At 38.3% G+C, this 22,815-nt stretch overlaps 1 protein-coding gene across 1 annotated transcript in view; it reads left to right on the forward strand.

Moving 5' to 3' along the window:
• The window catches only part of STT3B (STT3 oligosaccharyltransferase complex catalytic subunit B), a 52,269-nt gene that overhangs the window by 14,489 nt on the left and 14,965 nt on the right, over nucleotides 1-22,815 (forward strand). The window contains exons 2-7 of the mRNA XM_068152911.1: nucleotides 8,909-9,017; nucleotides 10,834-11,121; nucleotides 12,840-12,905; nucleotides 16,420-16,519; nucleotides 19,375-19,473; nucleotides 20,349-20,495. Coding sequence (XP_068009012.1) covers nucleotides 8,909-9,017; nucleotides 10,834-11,121; nucleotides 12,840-12,905; nucleotides 16,420-16,519; nucleotides 19,375-19,473; nucleotides 20,349-20,495 — 809 coding nt within the window. The remainder of the gene's footprint in view (nucleotides 1-8,908; nucleotides 9,018-10,833; nucleotides 11,122-12,839; nucleotides 12,906-16,419; nucleotides 16,520-19,374; nucleotides 19,474-20,348; nucleotides 20,496-22,815) is intronic.

The raw sequence follows: 22,815 nt of genomic DNA on the forward strand, positions 1-22,815 counted from the left end.
CCTCATGTACCTGCCTTTGACTTAGAAGGTTCTGAAGTTAAGCTGCCTCCATCATATTAAGAAAAAAACAAGTACAGCATGAATCTCTTTCATCTGGAAGAAACAGATCTAGAATGCATCACAAAGTAGCCCACTAGCACTCAGAAAGATGCAGACATAACCCTACAGGACCTTTTGAGATTCTTGTAGTTACTGTTGCGTTGAGCAGGGAAGTGATGCCTCTAAAGAAGCTGATACTGTTGAAAGATACAGAACCAATATTGCCATCAGCATTGATGTCAGTCAGTGTAGTATCTGTAGTGAAGTGTATGTCCAGTAGAGAAGATAACAAACATTCTGTTTTCCCATGTAGAAATTTCAAATGCTTCTGTTTGTATCTTGTTATTGAACCTCTTTGGAATTTTGACTATCTCAAGAAAACATGTCAACATCACTTTTTCTTCTTGGGTCTAAAATGCTGTTAAAAGTTACGAATGGCAGAGTGTACTGACAAAGTAGGTCTTTTAACTTTGATTAAGCTAGCACTTTTCTTAATAATTTGCCTTGACACAAATTGCTCAACAGCAAGACAGAAAAAAGGTCATCAAAAAACCTGATAAGCATTAGAGGAAGTGTCTGAAACAGTAGGCAGATATACGCCCACTACAATGATGATGGGAAGGTTATTGTGGCTTCAGATGTGGCATATTTTGTGGAAAGTATAAACTGTGGTCACGGAGTGATTTAAAAAGCTTGCAGCTCTTCAGCAAAATATCTTTAAGATGCCCTGGGATCTCTGAAGAAGTTGGAGTGACTGTACTTTCCCTGCAGAATTTCATATCATTAAGCTACTGGCAGCATGCAGTTTGTGATTTTAGCATTTGCTAAGCGTGACATCTTATTGAAGGCAGTGAAAATACCATGCCAAGCAGCGGCAGTAGGAATGCTGTAATCTTTCTTAAATACATTGTGGACATCCTGATATTCTTGATGGTTGTGCTTAATGGTTATTCTATAACAATTCTGGTATCCTTCAGGATTTTTGTTGAGCATAACTGAATGTTGAACCTGAATAATAGGTTCCGATTGTGCCATCCATCTCCTTTTTCAGCCTAGGATTTCCACTATTCTTCCCCATCAGGGATTATTCTAAAAGTATTATGAACAGAGTGAGTTTTATTGCCCAGCTGGATTCCAGGAACAGAAACATCCTCCTCCTTTGAGTTGGAATTTCCATCTTTTTTTTTGAAGTTGGGTGGCCACATCACTACAGAACATCCCTCCGTTTTATTACTTCAACATACTAACTATCCTTCATATAGCATTTTTCTGAGTGAGTATGTTTGTTCATAATTACAAAAACTGAAATCAATAGCAGGAATCATGACCAATTTCTGAACCTGAAGAAACTCGGATTGATGCTTTTCAGACATTAAACTTCTGGTTGACAGTTCACTAGCAAGATGTGCATTTCTCTTTTTGGATGGATCCTACTTGAAACAAAACCCCTAAAGATCAGTTGGTTATTTCTAAATGTAGAGCACTCTTGGAAGCTTTCACTAAGTACTTGATGTTAGTTGAGGCTTATCTCTGCATACAAAGAGCAATTACATATGCATATATTTTGAGATAAAATGATAAAGACTAAACCACCAAAAATGTCAGAATTAGGACAATATTAAAGTCTACCAAAAGCCAAAGCTTTTATTTTTTCTTTCTGGTGGACATGACCTAATAATTATCTTTCAGTCAACTTGGATTGTGCAAACATGTATTGTGTCCCTTGTGAAAGACTTTGTAGAGTTAGTGTGTTCATTACTCCTGGGTGTTTGTTGCCCAGTGAGGTGCATAAACTCCAGTTTCATGTGCAAAGTTGATAACTTCTTTCACATAGAACTATGATAGGGGTGCATCTAGAGAAATTCCAGGGAAAACAAAACACCAAAAAAACCCAGTTGTGGATGCCATATGTACTTGATTATATATATATGTTCTGACTGGGGACAATACATGCAGTGTATCTTTGTTTTTATTAGATTTGAAACACAGTTAAGCCATTCTGCTGGTGTCAGCTGAAGTTAAAAAGAAAGGAACATGAGATTTTTCCAAAACAAAATTGCCTTGTTGCTCCTCAGTTTTGTGGAGTTGGTCTGTTTTGTCTCAGGATCACCCTCCATCTTTCTGGTTCTTCCACGTGTAGAGCTCAGTGTCTGTTTGCTCCATTCTTACTGTGAGGTCTGTAACAACTTGATTTTGGGTTGTGAGGAGTAGGAAGGGTTCTTTGCCTGGCATAAATACTTTTGCACTGTGATTCCTGTAGGTAAAATTCTGATCTTGATTAATTGAAACTGGCTTAAATCTCCATGCACACTTTCCAAGGTTTTAAACCCAATACAAGTGAGCGTTTTCAGGATGAGAAATACTGCCATAGTGCATTCAATTAACTATGTGATTGATTTGGGTTATTGTACTTCCATTTAAAAAGCTATATGAAAAACACATTGTGGTAATTGCTTGTTTATAGAAAGGGAATTCAGATTAAGATTTTTCAGGATGTTGTGCTTGTAGTATAATAGGCAGGCAAGCAGGTGGTTTAAAATTTAATACAGAACACTCTGTGTAAGTTTCTTCATTTAGTGGATGTTACTGAACTTTCTCATTAGATGTTGCACTGAATAAATTTTTCCTTTGGATGCAAAGAATATGTCGGATATGGAGTAAATCTGCAACTATCCTTTCAAACAATCTAGACTTGTCATCTCTAATTAGATGCTGTATGGCAGAATTGATTCTGTAATCTACATTTGCATTAGAAACTAACTCCTGGAATTGCACAGATAGCTTGTAATGCTCATAGTTTGTATCACGCCATTTTTCTGAGCTTGCAGATGTGAAAATTTTTGTGCATCTGCAGCTGAAGAGTTTCAGAGCACAGAAGACTTTATAATTGCAGGCCTAGAAAATTGTCAACACATTCTGCTAGTAAGGAGATTGCATATTGTCAGATGACTATAAAATGCCACATAAAACCCCCTGAGTGATGGGGCAATAGGAGTATGAAATCTGATAAGGTTTTAGATAGTCAACATTCGCACAGGAAGCAACACCCTGATCTTGCACTCTCTTGTAATGGGAGGAACAAATGAATTCCATCACTGTCAGTATGATTTGCCTTAAACAATGTTTAGGTTTGGATGAAGTGACTGCATTGCTGTACATGTGCTCTTTTCCTTTATGTTCTTACTTTTTCAGTAGGCTGCATTTTATTCAAATGTTCTTCTTAAATAGTACTTTTGTCAAGGAAATACTAAACTTAGGAATGTCAAAGCCAAAGATGTCTCCTTATAAATATAGCATTAATTGTTGCTATGAAGTGCTAGAGAATTCTATAGCTCCTGGACAGAGTGATTGCTGTGACTAGCATTAACTAATCATCTTGCAGCATTACCTTGTGGCATCAAAAAAAAGCAAGTCATAGAGTGCAATAAAAATCAAACCTAAGTATGAACATATAGTTAGGATTATTTATTAACAGTGTATAACACTTTATTTTGCAAGTTGCCTAGTTAAGCTTTCCAAACTGATGTTGCTACTAAAAAAGAGTTACACCTCTGCTCAGTTGTTTTGCTGTTGCTGCTTGTGTTCTGTTCTATGCTGAAATGGCAATATACTTTGAAAATGAGAATCATATCTTTATTAACTCATCTTCAGTTATCTACTGAATCAGCTGTAATGTAGGTATCTCAAATAGTGTCACAAAATTAATGGTATCTCTTGTAGAGCACTTTTGTGATCGTTAAAGCATTACCCTAAACATTTAAACTAGAATACCAGCCTTATTTGGGGGTTGGGACTTCACATTTTGAAGTATACAAAAACTTGGCATTGTTTGATTGTTTCTTTAAAGCTAGCTTGGAGGAGGAGACAGTTCAACTACAGATCTGACAGAGAAAGGAAAGTAGAACAGCAGAGCATCACAATTCCTCCTAAAATGTCAGCTAAAATAAGAAAAGTCAGCACTTACTGGTGTTAGTCAGTCAGGTCCTCAACATCATTGCTGAATGTTAGCAAATGTAGCTGAGAACTTGAGTATTCATCTCAGTCTTTCAAGCTAAGTTTTTAGTTGGGCATGTGCTTCACCTAATTTCATTTTTTATTATTCTCAGATCTATCTTGACATGCCTCACAGGGTTGAGGGAAGATGACAGGGAATCTTGAGAGATGGGTGAACAGGCCCCATACATCAAGATCAGATGGGTGTGAGCGTTAAGGGTGGGAGAAGAGAGATCCTTTCCTTCAGTCTGGTCCTGTGACATAATACTGCATCCTATTTAGTCACTGTAACCAGCAGCATACTCCAATTTCTGTGTCTCCTTGGCTAATGTGTAGTCAATCAGAATGAGGGTTTGGATTAACCCCCTAAATTTCACCTACTGCTGCTGGAGATGGAGGAAGTGGGGAAGGTGGTAACCCTGAAGCCTGAAATGTGACCCCTTCCCAGTGCTGACTGTTCTTGTCTCCATTCTGATTCATCCCTTCTCTGCAGCCCATCTTTCTCTGGGATGTAGGGACATGCAAACTTGGCACATTTTCTGGTATTTCCCAGGGCTGTTTTACACCCCTATGAAACCTATAGATATTTGTAGATACCATGACAGTACTGGTATAGAAACGCAGTAACGTGGAGCTGTGTTTGAAATACAGTTCAAAAAGTACCATGACAGTAAGAAGGCTGTGTTTCTATGGTTTGTGGTGTTCACTGTTTCTTAGCAGTTTCTCCATTACAGCTGTGCTGGGTTTGCCTGGGATAGAGTTATTTTCCTCACAGTAGCTGCTATGGGGCTATGTTTTGGATTTGTGCTGAAAAAAGCATTGATGAATGAGGGACTTTTTTAGTTATTGCTGAGCAGTGTGTATACAGAGTCAAGGCCTTTTCTGTTTTGTATGCTACCTCACCAATGAGTAGGCTGAGGGTGCAGAAGTTGGGAAGGAGCACAGCAGGGACAGCTAGCCCCAGCTGACCAAAGGGATGTTCCATACCATATGACATCATGCTCAGCATATGAAGCTTAGAGAAGAAGGACAAGGAGGGCAGAGGTTTGGATTTATGGCATTTGTCTTCCCAAGTAGCCAGTGTGTTGTTTGGAGCTCTGCTATACTGGAGGTGGCTGAACACCTGCCTGCCAACAGGAAGCAGGGAATTAATTCCTTGGGTTTCTTTGCTTTATACATGCAGCTTTTGCTTTATCTATTCAACTGTCTTTGTCTCAACCCCCAAGTTTCCTTGTTTTTACCTTTCTGATTATCTCCTCCATCCCACTGAGGAGGGGAGTGATCAAGCAGCTATGTGGTGCTTAGTTGACAGCTGGGGTTAAACCACAACAATCCTTTGGGTGCCCAGTGCAGGGCTTGAAGGGTTTGAGATAATGACAGATTTGATTGCAAAGCACTAGATCAAATGTCTAGCTGTTACTGCTGTTTAGCTGTTAATGGGCAGACTTCTATGCTTGCCATGGGGCTTGCTTGCCTTACTGTGTATTAGAGTTTAGAGCTCATTAGGGGATGCTTTTTGCTTTCACTGCTTGCTGTGCTGCTGCACTGCTTACCAGCTTACTCTACCATGCCTGGGAAGATTTTGATAACTGCAATGGTGATGTGCCTGGGCTGGCAGATGGCTGTTTCTGTGCTGCTGTACCAGGCAGGCTGGAACTTCAGTGTGAACTCCGTTTGAAGGGACTGTGACTTTCTCTGCTCTGACCAAAAGGAAACAGTTTTACAAGGTTCAGCTTTGTCCCTGAAGGTGTAGCACGCTACAGGGTGAGCAGGCAGTATCAGATCATAATACTGGTATGTGCTAGACCATACTGTTGTCTGGCACACTGCCCATTGCTGCCACTTTGTCAGTGCCTGAAGTTGCCTTTTGTATGCAGCATAACTCACCAAGCTTCTGCTTAGGGACACATAAGACGAGATGATGGAACACTGGAACAGGTTGCTCAGGGAGGTGGTAGAAGCCCCGTCCTTAGAGACATTCAAGGTGGTTGGGGCTCTGAGCAACCTGATCTAGTTGGGGATGTCCTTGCTTAATGCCGGGGAGTTAGACCAGATAACCTTTAAAAAGTCCCTTCCAACCCGATACCATTCTATGATTCTGTGTTTATATTGACATTTTAACTTATTTTTGTTTGCACATTACCTAGTGGAGCTGAAGTGAGCACTTCTCTTGAAAGTCAAAGTGAGGTGCTGTAGTTAAGCTTCTAAATACCTTTTTAGGTTTCTGTGGTCAGATTATTTTTTTGTTCTCATTGGTTTTTTGTTCTCACAGTGGAAAAATTAATGTACCTGTAATGTAATATTGCTAATAATGTCTTCTGTAAAGACATGCTCAGCTGTTTTTGCATGCTCTCATTTTTGGCAAAAGAATCAAATGTTTTTGAAAGAAGGGATAGGTGTATCTGAATCTATCCAAAAGTATATTAGGAGGGAAGATTAAATTCTTACCTCTTAGGTAGTAGAAGTAGAATGCTGTTAACATTGCATTTCAAGTCCGGGTGGCAATTCACTCTTCTTGAAGACTTACTGGCATGCTGCCAAAGCACAAGACAATTGTTCACATCCTTCTGAAGTCAGTTACAAAGCTTTGCTAGTTCAAAACACGGAGAGAATGTCAATATGTATTCTTCTTACCTATTTCATTTGTTTAACTAATCTTTTAATGCTCTAAAGTAAAAATTAGTCATACTTCTGTGGCCTTGGTGAGTTTGAGTCATGATATAAAAATCAAAGTAATACATGTGAGTAAATATCTTTTTTGTTTCCTTTTTAAAGTTCTAGGATAACACCATTGGCTGGGGATTTAATGCATTTTAAGTCCAGTCCATAGCTGGCTGGATAATATGTGTCCTGTGCAACAGAGAACTCCTCCTTTGTCTCCTACCACACTGCAGGCACTTTGCACTAAACAAACTAGCAATAGACCTTGCTGTGCTAAGATAAGAAGCTAATTTTACAGGTACAGTGTTTCATAAATCACATTACAGTTGACAGGTCAGACCTGGAGAATTAATTAGTATTGAGAAATCTAGTCAAACAGGAATAGTTGCAGGCTTGTTAGAAACAAATGTCACATTGCTGTTTGATGCAAAGATTTCTAGGTCAGAATGACTGATGTTTGTGTGAAATTTTCATATATAAACATGACTGACTACTTCTGAGAGCCACAGTTTTAACAGTTACTGTAACTGCTTATTTAACATGTCAGAGTGTGTTCCTGAAAATACTGCACTTTACACTTTTATTCATTTAGTATTTAAGGTCATTTGACTGATTCTGTGGTAGTTCAGTCAGTGGAAACATGCAAGTTTGATGACATCCAGACTTGAATTTCAATTCTTTATGTTCTTTCACGGTGTAGATGAAATCTGCTTGTGACCTCTATGCGGTTGTACTTGGTATCAGACTTGTACTGGTTAAACAAATGGGAACTTTATGGGTCTTACAATCTTGAATGACATTAACTTTGTTCTGTTGAAATGAATTTGTTCAAAATAAAGCATGCTGTGGTATTCTGGGAAATAGAATTTAACACAGATTCAAAATTTGTGTTAGAAATGTTGCATCTTACCAATATAAATGGATATTTCCATAGTATAGACCCAAAAAAAAACCCCAAACCAACAACAATAAAACAAAAACACAAACACAAAGCACAAACAAACAAAAAAACCCCACCACACAAACCAAACCAAATAAACATAACCTTTCCCAGTCCTGAATTACATTTTTGGAAGTCTTCCATGGTGGTTTGCTCATCTAACTTGTCTGTTACAGTGTTCCATTTAGTCATCTGAACTTCTACTTAATTAACAAATATAATCTTTAATACTTCTTGGACTAATGAATTTCACATCCTTATCTGGATTCCAGTTGGAAGTATCTATTAGGAAGGTTGAGTTTGTGGATGTTGCATGTTTCAGAGTGGTGTTCACCCAGCCCTTTCTGAGCCTAAACTTTCTTTACAAAACCTTACATCTCAATGCCTGCAGCCTTGTTCATTTGGCTATTGAATGATCGTGAAGGAGGTGCAGCTTGGGGTAACGTGCACTGCAGGTCTTCTCTCAGCAGTCTGGTACATAATTTGAGAATTAATGTACTTTGTAATAGTTGAAAGATTTTGCTATCTGAAGTTGGGAAAATTATGTTCCAGAAAAGTAGAAAATTCATGCCTTGAAGGCAGTCCATCCATGGTCTTTAAGTAGTGTATGGACAATGTGGTAGACTGAGATGAAGGTATGCATGGGAGGGCTTGTGCTCAATAGGGAACTTTCTGCAGCAGAGAATGTATAAACTTGGAAGATGAAACTTTAGATTTTACATTGGGTAGACTCTTACCAGTTGAACGAAGGGAATGTTCTGATAGTGTGAAGAAATAGACTGATTCTCTTTGTTGATTAGCATTCCATTACTTCACCTCTCAATGTTACATGAAATAGAGCAGTAGCAGATGTACTGGGTAGCAGTCCTGCCTCAGAGTGGGAGTCTTGGATCGATTCTTTCATAATCTTAATTCTTATTCAGTGGTATTTTGGGTGTGGTAAATAATTGGTTCATGGATTATATTTGAATACCAGGTTTAAAAAGGAATGCAAGGAACTGCAGGATTGTTTGTCAGAGTGACTGTTTGTTTACCAAAGATTCCCCAAAAGTGTAACATTTCATCTGTGTTTATGCACTGGCTATAGAAGTGAGGAAAATATAGTGGTTAGTACCTGAGAGCTTAGTAATTAGCTTTAAAATTCTACTAAATGAGAAGCAAAAGTTTTATTTGCTTTCTGGGTCTTGGAAAACATATGACTTAAGTATGCCTAAAACTTAGGATCTTGACTTTTATTTTTGCCCTCTCCCCTTCTTTTCTTCTGTGTCTTTCTAGGTTTAACTATAGATCAACACACCATCTTGCATCACATGGGTTTTATGAATTTTTAAATTGGTTTGATGAAAGAGCATGGTATCCATTGGGAAGAATAGTAGGTGGAACAGTAAGTATTGTCCTAATAATTTAAAGATGACTTTGCAGTAAGTTTTTTGAACTTTCAATGCAAATTTGACATTGATAAAAGGAGACTCTTAATAAAGTATGCTTTTAATTGTCAAATCACTACAGAGGGAAGAGCAAGATGGTTTTAATTTTTAGTTGCAGGAGCTAAGACAGTAAGTCAACATGCTTTAGTCTTTATCCAACAGCATATTGTAAACAAGAAATACAAAATTCAGTTTTATTTCTTTACATATGAACTTGTAATAGTCATAAGTAAGAGTGTTATTACTCCTGTAGTGGTGGTACATAAGATTAAAAAACCCAAAGGATGTGTTTGGTTGTGGTTTAGTTTAAAAAACCAAACCACAGTTAGCTAACTCTCTTAGGGCACAAGTTTTAATACAATGGTGTATATGGAGTGGACTTCATGTGTGTATGGAAAATACTAGGATTTCACTCAAAAAAGACCTTTAGAAATTAAATCAGAGGGGCACCTGTACAAAGCATCGAGAATAGGTGAAACTGGTATCAATGCAAGATACCAGACAGGAAAGGTGTGCCAAACAATAGTATCAAATTAGGATATAAATGTTGTTTGTTGGTAGAATAGCTTTAGGAACACTTAAGTAATACAGCCAGGTGTTACTTAGTGTCTGAAAGTGCATTAAAACTTCTTTATTATAGTCCATACCATTTAAATGCACTTACAAAGTTTTTTTCCTAGCAATTTGGTTACCAGTTGTTACCCACTCTTAGAGATACTTGAGACTTGTCTATGTAGCATGGGTGGGGGGGGAGGGATTGATTTTATACCTACCTTATCTCAAGTTAAAAGCCTTAGGAAATAGAATAAAAATGTCAATTGCATGCATTGTTTTGCAGATCAGATGCTATATTATGTTTTAATAGTTTGTCTTGAAAACCAAGGCTGTATACTCAGGGGAACATTCTGTTGCCTATTAATTTATTTTTGAATACCCTTCTCAGGTTTTGAAGGAAACTAGAGCAGACGAAGTACATATTAACTTTTCTAGTGCATATTGATTTTTCTAATGTTGATAAATGTGGGTGGATAGAATTCCTATTAAGAATATTTTAAAGTTCTCCCATATTCTGAGATGGATTTGCTAGATTTATATAAGTCAATGCTACCTTTCCTGGAGGACATCTTTATTCAGTTCTATAGGACTTCATTTTAATCCTTCATATCTGAAGATGTCTGTCCATGTCTTTCAAATATGTAATGTTCTACTGACTGTCCATCAGCTTTTCAGCTTAAAAAAAAACAACCCCAAAACCAACTTATTGATGCAATTTTTCTTTCTGTTGTGGGGCACAAGAAGTGAAAGCATTTCATGGTATATTTTTTGGGAAAATGGATGGGACTGGGAAATACGTAGTTTCATCCTGTGCCTTCAGGGGCTTGGGAATTGTTCATTTCCAAAAGCTGTTACCTGGCTTAAAATTCTTTTGAAAGCTTTAGCTTCTGCTTCTGCACCTTAGTGACAAATTCTGCTTATTGTATGATGAATGTCAGGCAAGATAGGATACTATCTGCATGCTGTTTATTTGTTTACAAAATGGATTAGATGTAATTGTTAGCATTTAGATGAAATTTGAAGAGCCTCTGGTATTCAGCAGAGTTGTCAAAATGTGATGGCAGTAGTATTAAAATAATCCCATTAGCTTTACCTGCTCACTGCTTATATCAACTTAAGAAATGACTGTTTCATTGGAAATTATATGCAAATATATCTACCATGACCACTTGCTGCAATAACAGTGGGCTTTTATTTTTTTTTCCCCCTCTCCTTTAGGTATATCCAGGACTGATGGTGACAGCAGGCCTTATACATTGGATTTTAAATATGCTGAATGTGACAGTCCATATAAGAGATGTATGTGTGTTCTTAGCACCAGTTTTTAGCGGCCTTACAGCTATTTCTACTTTCCTGCTCACCAGAGAACTGTGGAACCAGGGAGCAGGGCTTTTAGCTGCCTGTTTTATCGCCATAGTTCCAGGTTACATATCCCGATCAGTAGCAGGATCATTTGACAATGAAGGCATAGCTATTTTTGCACTGCAGTTCACATACTATTTATGGGTAAGTAATTGCTGAGTCTCTTGCTGTGGGATGGTTTTTTTGGTTCTTCCTCCAACCAAACGAATGATTTTTCTTAGAATCCATTGAATTCTTATTTTCCCTCTGTCTTATCCCTCTTGCCCTTGGCTCTTGATAAGGCAAGTTCTGCGAAGTCATACCATCTGAACTACTCCATGATCATGCTCTTTATTTTGCTGCATGAAAGTACTGTTCAACTGAAGTATGTGTGTCCTATAGTAGTAGTAGTAGTAGTAGTAGTAATAATAAATCTATACTTTCAAAGCAAACAGAAGGGTTGTTTCTGTTTTGTGGTTTGGAGGTATTGGTATTATGTGAACATCAAACTTCAGCCTCCTTGTTTAGCTGGAGAAAAGCAGTAGATTCAGGTGCTGTGAATTGTCTTCTGGAGAAGCTCTTGACTGTATGGAGGGTTTGGACTTTGATTTACGCGTCCAAATTAAATACCCAGAGCAGTCCAGATTAAGATGCTAACAGTGCTTGCATGCTTTAAAAAAACAAAACAAAACAACCAACCAAAACATCCCCAATCAACAAAAACCAAGCAAGAAAACCCCAAACCTGAATTCTTGTAATTATCTTACTTGTTAGTGCAGCACATCTGGCACTTCTTAATCTCTATGTAGAATTGCATCTGTGTGAAGGAGTTTAAGGAAGTTGGAGTTTATCTGCACTGTTGATTCTATGTTGGATATATGCATATCTGTATTGTAAATTCAGCAGATATGGTGTGGTACTGGCCTTTGGTGCCTTCCTTGAATAATTATGCTTTCTGTTTTAGTGTACAAGTTCATTAAGGATTTTCCCTTAATTTTGTCAAGAGCTCTGCTTTTTACGAGCAGATACGTATCTCAAACTTGAGATGTAGTTGGTAGGAGTATAATGAAAGGGAATTCAACTTTTTCATGGCTGACTGTTGTTACTGAAATGCAAGTCTTAATCTGAACTTGCAGGAAACAAATCTATAAAGGTGTACTGTGTTTGCTAACCATAAAAGAACCAACCTATGTTGTTACTTTATAGCTTCTGAAACACGGTAGCAGTTACCTGTTGTTACGGAACTCATACTTGACTGAACTGCATAGTGCAGTAATGCTTACATGGCCTCTTCTCCAATTGTGTGTGAATCAAATATATTTTATAGATAACTTTCTAGCTTTATTTAATGTTGTGGGTTTTTGTTTTTTCATCCCTATTTTCACACAGTCACTACCATCAGTTTTGGACAAAAGTATACTCCTGAACCAGTTACGGATTCAGCTAAACCTTTAGTAGTATCTCAATGCTCTCATCCAGAGAGCAAATCCTAAGTGAGTTTTTCAGAGTTACAGGATATCTCTTGGCTAGTAATTGCAGGTGCCAGCCAAAGTAAGCCATGGATAGTTTACACCTAAAATTGTGGAGTGGTGTAATGTCCCAGAGAAAGTAGCCCAGAGGTCTTGCAAGTACTTTTCTACATGGCATCATGAAGCAGAGAGCTGCATTACATCCTGCCTCTGATTTAACTGGAGAGATGGGTATAAGCTGTTTCATGTGGTGAATAAATGGTTCTTGTGGTATGATTTTATGGATGTCAATTCAGGAGAGTACAAATATAACTTGATGCCTGCTAAAGACATTCTCTTGACAGTTGTTTTGGAATTAAATTTTGGAATATTGTTCAGTATTTGTCATTCTTAAATACTTTGTTGTTTTTAAAGGTGAAGTCTGTGAAAACTGGGTCAGTTTTTTGGACAATCTGCTGCTGTCTATCCTACTTTTACATGGTAAGCCTTGTGTGTATATATATATATATATATAATAGCTAAAGTGTTTGAGTAGGGCTTACATAATCCCTATGTTGACAAAGAACAGAAAAAGATTTTAATCTTTGGAGCCATAATATGAAATTGTTGCTTGATATTACTAACTGGAAATATTAAAGCAAAAAGACATAATTAATGTTTTGAAGTTTAAAGTATTTGAAGAAACCAAGTGGAAAAAAAAATGAAAGAACTCTTCAGTATAATGACTTCACTTAGAAATTTATCCTGTGAGTAGGTACTCTGAGCAGGACTTTTGTCTTGGTGCAGGTGAATTAAGGTGTAATTTTGATACTCCTTTGGCTGTGTCATTATTACTAAAAGGCAATATTAATTATATTTAAAATTTATGGACAAAGTTACACATATGTAACTCTGAAAGCTCTTTCTTTGGGTATATTTACCCACAAAGTAGAGCTTAACACTAGAACTACTGAATTAATTCAATGTCATATTAAATGATCATAAAGTCCCTTTTCATTCTTGGTCTATGAAAATGAAGGCTATTGCAGAGATGTTCCTAAGAGCTAACAGAAGGGAAAAACAGCAATAAAAATGAGGAGAGAAAAATAGTATCAAAGTGGAGGGGATTGTTTTTAACCTCCTTCATCTTCTGAAACTTTAGACTTGAACAATTTTTCTGTGTAGATCAGTCAAAGGTCCTTTTTTTCCTCCTAACTGATAAACTTTTACTACTTTATGTTGTTTATTTCTCGTGGGGTTTTTTGGTGGCTGTGTGAAAAAAACAAACCAGCCTCAAATAGCCAGTGGTGGGACAGTGAGGCTAATGGCTTGGTGCTGGATAAGACTGAGGTCTCTACTGCTTTTCAGCAGTCAGGTAAATAGGCTTGCGAGGAAAAAGAATTTATGAACTGTTTTGCATGCCTTAAATTGAAGAGTAAGGTTAATTCAGAGCTTACCTAGATCCTGCCTAGATTTCCTCTGTGTTCCTCTGGTTTCCCCTGGGTTTTCTGGCAGATATTTGCAGTTAATATGGCATGTAATAGCCCTGTGTTTGTCTCCAAAGAGGACAGCTATCTCCTGTTAAGAGTACATTTATTTCATCCCCTACTTCTCCCATCTGCCAAGTTATTAAATAAACTACTTCTTTACACATAGCATTGCTGTTTATATAGCATTATAGTGGAGAAGTCTTGTAGGTGTGGTCCAGACAGTATAAAATCAGGCAAGTAAGTTTTGAATTGTTACATATCATTGTCTCTTGTATACTGTGCCATTTTATTGACAAGATCTTCTAAAAGTGCTCTCCATAAGTGTGCAGATAACAATGCTACTGTAATTTTACTGCTGAAAAAAACTCACACAATAACAAGCTCCTCACATTTTAGTCTGACTAGAATTTGTGAGATTGTACAAGAGGGAAGGGATGTGATCTAGAGTGTGTATAGTGACAGAACTTCAGGAATCCATGTCATCAGCATGACATGTAAATTAATACTTATTTTCCTTTCTGTTCATATGAATTTAGCTAATGAAGGGTTAAGATTTGCCCATAGCTTAGCCATAGGGATATAATTTTATTGCTTGCAGAGTGTACCTACTTCATCTCTAGCCATGGTTTTCTATATTTTATATTTTCCTTTGGGAAACAGTTTTGTTAAGATAACCTTCTAGACATTTTGCTTAGGTCAATTTTTAGGACAAAGCATAATTGTGCTATTGGTTATATAGTGTTCATCTGTGGTTTTCTGATGGGATTAGTTATATTTCCAGTGTAAGTTGAAAATTAAATCAGTTTCCCCCCCTTGCCCGAGGAATTTAGGGAACAGCTCCTTGAAAGATTGTTGCATGGACTGACAAATCCTTCTTGATAACTAACTGTGGTAATGTGACTCAAAGCATTGTGTTGCATTCCATAAGCAGAAGGGGGTTTTCCTCACATTTGTATTTTTAGCATTTACTTGATTCTAGCAACTTCTGCTTCAGGTGGTTTGGGATTTATTTTTTTTCTGACAAGGAGGTAAAATAAATCAAACTTTACATTTGAAACAATCCTTCTAGGAGTAATGGCATGTTTCCACTCACTCTGCAGATGCTTCAGTTTTGTTTAACAAGTTCCCAAGTTCATCTTCAGTTCAGTACAATCTTCACCGTTTAGATTTTACTTGCTATTTTGGTCATTAGAGTTGCAGGTCTCTGGTCTGTGCAAACTGTCTGCTACCTGCTTCTTACAAACCTTTCCCTAAATATGACAGTGTCCTAACCAGACATGTTCTTTTTTTTCTATTTCATTACCTGTCTTCATGTAATATTTTCTCCCATTAAGTAAATTTGCCTGTGTAAACTATGATACTTCATACTAGCAATTTGACAATAGGGTCATGATAGTAGGAGATGAGTTCCTAGAAAACCTAGAGGGTTTCTATTCTGCTCGTTTCATGCTGTCTGAATCAGTTACCCCAAATTTTTAAATGCTGGATTTCATAGTATTAGCATCAAAAGACAGAAATCCTTGGCCTTGCCCTTATTTTAGAATCTGTTATATAAAACATAGTCGTTTGGGATTTTTTAGAGTTTTATTTTACAGCTTTAAAAATATCTTCATGAGTCTAAGACCTAAAGTACAATTAAAATAAAACCCACATTAGCTACTGCATTCTGAAAATTAAGATCCTAGGGTAGGCATGGTATGTATGGGAGAAGTCTAGACTAATTTGGCAAGAGGATGTGTTAAAATACACATTGTCTAGTCAACATTAGCCCTTCTGAATACAATAGAAATTTAGATTGCATTATAATGATAGCTCATTAAATCTTTATCTGAACCACCAATCAGTGATGTATTGGTAGCATTGTAGTGTTTCAATTCTAAGTGCATCATGCCAGTGCTTCTAGGGTGCTGCTGTTACTACAGCCTCTCAGTATACTTACATTATTTTACACCATTCCACAGTGCTCAGTCCTGCTTCCCTATGCATCCACCCCTTTCCTTTTGTTTCTTCCTTTTGTTATGCTGCAACCTGCATTGGCTGCTCTGCTCCAGGAGTTCTGCTTCTGGAGGAGTACCTTGCCATCTTTCTTCTCTCTGGCTGGAGATGCTGTGCCTTGTCTCCATAAAAAAGTGTAGAGTATGGTACTCAATTTGTATATCAAAGAAAATTTTACATCCTACTTGGCAGTCATGCCACTGCCTTGTGCTGCACTGCTCACCATGAGGAGAAGTCCCCAGCATCACCTCCTTGTTGGCCAGCATCACCAGAAAAGTTTTGTGAGGAACAGTAGATATAGGAAGGATAGTCTTGTAGATCTGCCAGCCTAAATCTGGGGTTTGGGTTTTTTCCCCTCTTTTGGTAATAAATATCGAGAAAGATTCTGGTATTACTTGTAGTTCTGACTGCCTGTCTAGATGGGGTTCATGTTTTCTTGTTAGAAGATCAGGATTGTATAAATGCAGCACTGGCTACTTCAAGAGTTCCTAGGTGTTCTCAGACCTAATTTCCTGTTCCATTTCTCATAGGTCTCTGCATGGGGTGGTTATGTTTTCATCATCAACCTTATTCCACTGCATGTGTTTGTTCTGTTGCTGATGCAGAGATACAGCAGGAGGGTCTACATTGGTAAGTTTTAGTCATTAAACAGTCATTCATGTAACGCAGAAATGGGAGGGAAAAAAAATTGAAGACAAAAAAAACCCAACCCAATTCAATTTCTTGTGTTAATATTGCTTAACTTCTTCATTAACTACTTCTTCATAACTTCATGGGAAAGTAATTTATCTTCTTTTCCTGGTTTTCTTGTTTTATTAAATATTTTGCTTCTCAAATGTCTATGATTTAGGCAAGAGAAAATTAAATCTAGTATTTATAAAATCCTACAGTGATCTAGTAAGCAGAAACAAAGAATAAGTGTTCTGGATTCACAGAACTCACGTGGGGAAGATAGTACTGCAGGTTCCTATGGATTAAAGGGTTTGGCAGATATTTGCTATACAAAGAGCAACAGTTTTTTGAGATGTTACTGCCCTTCAGCTGTGAGGGAGATGTACTTCAGCAGAGTTGTAAATGTGATGGCTGCTTTGCTATTTCATTACAACTGTTGGCTTTATTTAAGCTTTCATGGGAAGCCTTAGAGAGAAATCCATACGTCTCGCGTTAGTGTGTGAGTTCCAGGTTTGCTTAACAGGAGGGGTGTGTAGAGCAGTGAGAATGTTTGAGAGCTACTGAGAGGAAATTCAACTGTTCTTCACTTCCAAACTATTCAGATAGGGTGAAGAGTTTACAAAAGCTCATTCAAATAGGGAGAATGAAGAGGGTTTTGGAGTTGCTGTGGTACACAACTGCTAGCATGCCTGCAGCAGGATGTTACTCTCAAAAAACTACCTATGTGCAGCTAAAACTTCTGTAAACTGTTGTTGGCTAACAGTAAATAGGAATATCTGCATCCAAGATACTACCAAGAACGCTGGTGGGTTTTGATCTCTAGATCAGTTGCTTAATTTCATTTTAAACTAGCATGAACCCAACTGTTCTAATGGATAAATGTTTAATAATGTAAAAGTAGAGAAAGCTGTTTGGCAGCACCAAGTTTTCTTCAATTGTGGCCATTTTCCTGGATTTTCATGTTCATGCACCAAAGAAAAGGTTAATGGGACATGATCTGATACACTTGACAGTGTAATTCAGAATCATTTAATGAGTGAAATTTCCCAGAACATAAAATCCTGCCTATTTGATAATAACCTATGACTTGCAGGCAAGTGAATAGCTTCTGACCTACTTGACATCAATGGTGATCATGCAGCCTACATTTGAAAGCTTAAGCTGTGCTGTGTTTGTGCAGCATAAAGCAACTAAAATTGTTTGTAAAATGAGTTTATCTACAGTAACTCAAAGTTTTTGTTCTCAAAGTGAAAGCCATGAGAGTAGCTTGCAGGAATCAAAACAAACTGTTGCTTTTTGAAAGGTCTGTGCAAACAGTGGCATGTAAAGGAGCAGTGGAATGTTTGTGATGACCTAACACCTTGATGTGTCTTAAGTTCCTCAGATAATTTTGTTGCTGTGTAAATTGCCAGGCTTTTTTGTAGTACAAGCAGACATGTGATAGCTGTTTGAAGGAACTGGTTGTAAGGGATTTAGGGCTAGGGAGTAAGTGGACCAAGAAAGCACCACAGCTGCAGGATTAGGCCTAAAAATGATTTACAATGGCCTCACAGATGTGAAATACAGTGATTTAGGCGAATCGTTGAACTGCCACAGGATGGCAGTGTTGTAACGTTTTCACGGTACAGTAAATGATTTATGTTGTGAATTCTTCAAAAGTTGATCTTCCTACAGCAAAAATATATTTCAGTGATGTAAGAGGGCAGTAGATAGCAGTTAGGCTCAGCACTGCAATACAGATGCTTGAAAGAACACACCAGATAAAGTGGCAAGTGTCTGGAAGCAGCATCACAATCACTTCTGTGACTGTACTGTGGGAGAACAGTCCTGCAGTGTGACCACACAACTGGTAAATGGTGTGTTCCCCAAACCTGTTCTTACAGAGGATAGCAAAGGAGTCCTGTGTGAGGACAGGAATATCTTTGTAAGATTGAAGCTGTAAGACAGACAGTGGTTTAAGATTTGTAGGAGTGTTGAAGAATCTAGAAGGTGCATTATTGCTGTTTACCACTGAAGGAACAAAGCTTAATGTGGCCTTCCAAGTTGGCTGGTTACATCAAATGTAATCAGGCTCATGGTTGTTCAGGGCTGGTATTTTTCTCTTACCCTCCCCTTTCTTCTTCACCCTGTAACCCTGAGGACCAAAACCCTGACAAAATAAAGTATCTGACTCTTAGTGCATACATTATCATAATTCCTCATATTAATTATGTTCTTTGATGCTCCATTCTTGGGAGTTATGAGTCCCCATGGGTGATTCAGATACATTAATACAAATGATTAATATTAATTTTGTGTTCCATTGCTTTTTCAACTTCATGATGTGCCTCTGCTCCCATGTTTAGAAAAGAACAAGCATACCTCTTTGTGTTTTCTAACATGTAGTGAGCTCTTGAATGTTTTGCTTCCTTGAGGTCTGGCCTCTTTGATTTGACCTCACGTAGAAAACTTCCTTTGTCACTTATTATGTGAGAGCTGTCCCCCAACCTGTGACCTGCAAAAACAAGATGAGAAAACTGCTTCCAAGCTAGAAAATCTTAGGTAGATGGTTTCTCTCAAGGAATAAACAGTGCAATTAGGAACAACAATACTTTGCTACTTCATCTAAAGTTGGATACAGTAGGCAGGTTTACGCTGGTCAAAGGAGAAAAAAGTAATTGGAATGGCTGAAATATTTAGAATGATATGGTTCTGTCTCAGTGTCATTGAAGTTGGGGGGAGGATGGACTTCACTATGGAACTAATGTCTTTTGAAATGCATGTATTCATTTCCTTCCCACCTTTCTCTTCCTCTCCTCTCCTTTTTTTCCTAGCATATAGCACTTTCTACATTGTGGGTTTAATATTATCGATGCAGATACCTTTTGTGGGATTTCAGCCAATCAGAACAAGTGAACACATGGCAGCTGCAGGTAAGGAAACCAGATTTTCAAAACAGGCTTCCAAATGGGCTGATGAGCAAAAGAAAACCTCAGACTCTTGATTTTTTTGTATCCTTGTACTAGCAGGAGCACATACTAACAACCAAACCAGATTGTTAAAGAAAGAGGCACAATTTAATGTGGGTAGGGGGCTTTTCTTTCTGACTGACACATCTTTTTTTCTGTGAGCTAGTGGAGGTAAAATGTCACTCTAACACAATCATTTAAATGTTCTGACAAGCACTTGCTTTAAACATTGATAATTTCTCCTGTTTTGCAATGTAATGCCTTCAAGCATTGTGTAATGGGGATATCCCATAGTGGTAAACACAGTTTTTACTGAGAAGTGAATTCTGGTGTTTCAGCACTAGCTGTTATGTAGTTCAGTTGTCCACATCACCTAATGCTTGATTGGGTTTTGTTTGTTTTCTTTCATTAAATGCTCTTGGTTTGTTCATTAGCTTAATTTCCATGTATTTCTATATTAGCCTTGTTTGTTGCCTGAAGTCTGTCTTAATTTTTCCACAACCATCACTGAAATACCTGTGGGTTTTGTCATAGTCAGTGCAATCAGGTGATTCTCTCCCTTAACCCTTAACCCAATTTAGTTGGGGAGCAAAGAGGTGATGGGTATGGGAGCTCCTGCTGTAATAAAGATCGTTTTGGAAAGTATTTTCTGTCATTGCAAGAAAATCTCATCCCTGTTTAGTTTAAAATCACTAATGGCCTTTAGTACTTGTTTATTAGATGTAAGGGTGTGCCTTCGTTTCTTTTCCCAATTCAAATGTAGCCAAATTGTGGCAGTTGCTTTAACAGATGTTCCAGCTTGTGAGTATTGAAACAAAAATATCTTCTTCTCTCTTTAGGTGTCTTTGCACTGTTGCAGGCATATGCATTTTTGCAGTATCTAAGGGACAGATTAACAAAGCAAGAATTTCAGACATTGTTCTTCTTGGGTGTCTCATTAGCTGCTGGTATTGTATTCCTGAGTGTCATCTATTTAACATACACAGGTAAGTTAACATGCACTAATTTACTAATTATTATTATTTTTTTTTATAGCAGGTAAACCAGGTGATCAATATGTGGTTTAGTCTAAATTAGTTGTTGGTGATACCACAGCAAATCAGTGTCCATGGAGTCTATGTTTTTGTGGGGGGGAATTCACTGTGCTTTCTGGGATGCAGAAAAAAAACTTTGTAGCCTCATTCCCATATTTCAGGTTTATCCACATGATGATGTAAGAAGTCAGACTGGATGCAGAACATAACTATAGCCAAAGCAATACTGGGCAAATAGTATAGCTGGTCTGTTCTGAATAGCACTCACAGGTCAAGGTTGGATTGCTTACTCTCTAAAGTATCATAGTATCATAGTATTATTCAGGGTTGGAAGGGACCACAAGGATCATCTAGTTCCAACCCCCCTGCCATGGGCAGGGACACCCCACACTAGAGCAGCCTGGCCAGAGCCTCATCCAGCCTGCTCTTAAACACCTCCAGGGACGGGGCCTCAACCACCTCCCTGAACAACCCATTCCAGGGTTTCACCACTCTCATGGTGAAGAACCTCCTCCTCACATCCAGCCTGAATCTCCCCACCTCCAGCTTCATTCCATTCCCCCTAGTCCTATCACTACCTGAGATCCTGAGAAGTCCTTCCCCAGCCTTCCTGTAGACCCCCTTCAGATACTGGAAGGCCACAATTAGGTCACCTCGGAGCCTTCTCTTCTGCAGACCGAACAGCCCCAACTCCTTCAGTCTGTCCTCATAGGAGAGGTGCTCCAGCCCTCTGATCATCCTTGTGGCCCTTCTCTGGACACGTTCCAGCACCTCCACATCCCTCTTGTAATAGGGGCTCCAGAACTGGACACAGTACCCCAGGTGGGTTCTCACCAGAGCTGAGTAGAGGGGGAGGATCACCTCCCTCGACCTGCTAGGCACACTTCTCCTGATGCAGCCCAGGATCTGATTGGCTTTGCGGGCTGCAAGTGCACATTGAGAGCTCATGTTGAGCTTTTTGTCCACCAGCACCCCCAAGTCTCTCTCCTCAGGGCTACTTTCCAGCCAGTTACTGCCCAGTAACTGTACTTGCATCTGATTGCTGTATGACTGGAATTAATCTGTAAGTTGCTCTTTACTTCTGTGGTTCATCCTTCAGTCATCAAGGTAGTTTTACTCCATCTCACAAGAACAAGCTTGCCTTAGCTTACTTGCTGTCCTCAGGTGACTCACTGCCATCTTTCATTCCATGATACACATCTTGGTGATGTAATACCATACTTTTTTCCTTGATGAAGAAAAAGCAATCTTAGATAAATATACATTGTCCTAGATAAATGTACCTTATCCATGCAAAAATTTACTTCTGCTTGGTTTAGATTGCATGTTGTTGTTATTATTGTACCTCAAACACTTCTGTTTAGTCTCAGTTTTATTTTGGGGGAAAAAACCCAAAGCAAACCACTTTCCTAAGGTATAACTTATTTTTACTTCTTTATCTGACTTCTTTCTGGTTCTTTTTCTTAGCTGTGTTTCTGGCATAATATTTTTTGGTACAGTTGTTTAACACTTTGGATAGTTTGATAGTTGCTTAATTTTTCTTAATTATGATGCCATTATTCTAAAAGAATACTTAGCATCTCTATTGGAAAAGTCTCCTGAAACTTGTTGGTTCATGGTTTGTTATTTATTAATACTTAAGAAAAATGTTCAGACTGGCATAGCAATACTCATTTTGGCTTCTGCTCTCAATATGCAGCAAAATACCTGCTCTTGCTGTTCTTAGGAAGTGTTGATTTCAACTTCTGAAATTCACTATCAGTCAATAGCTGGAACAAACCTCATTGCCTTGGCTCATGGCGTGCTGTGTGATCTGGGCTCCTGACATCCCACAGCACTCTGATCCCTCTGTTTTCTTAATAATGTTCTTCCAGAAGGGTGTCCACGTCTGGACCCTGTATCCCAGGTGCAGCACCTGGAAGAAGGGGTTTGAGGTCCTGGATTGAAGTCCTGCCTTCCGTAAGGCGTGTCAGCCACTCTTTTCAATTTAACGTTGTTCTCTGTTTTGGCCTCAGAGATACGTTTACTAGCCACCAGCTGGACACCAGTCCACTGAGTGCTACTTTGAGCTTGTCAGGACAGACAATTTTCAACCTGTCAAAGGGGCTATTTGTCCAGCCCATTCTTCTTAGTAGTGTATTTCAGGAGGATGTGCTCCATGATCCTTTTGGGTACTCGAGTTACTGGTCTGTAGTTTACTGCATATTCTTTCTTGCCTTTCATAGGAGTGTAGTATTAGCTGTTGTCTAGGCACCAGGACCTCCCTTACCAT

The sequence above is a fragment of the Melanerpes formicivorus genome, unplaced genomic scaffold (genome assembly GCF_026170545.1).
Source record: "Melanerpes formicivorus ecotype bairdi unplaced genomic scaffold, bMelFor1.0.p_v2 SCAF_24, whole genome shotgun sequence".
Taxonomy (NCBI): domain Eukaryota; kingdom Metazoa; phylum Chordata; class Aves; order Piciformes; family Picidae; genus Melanerpes; species Melanerpes formicivorus.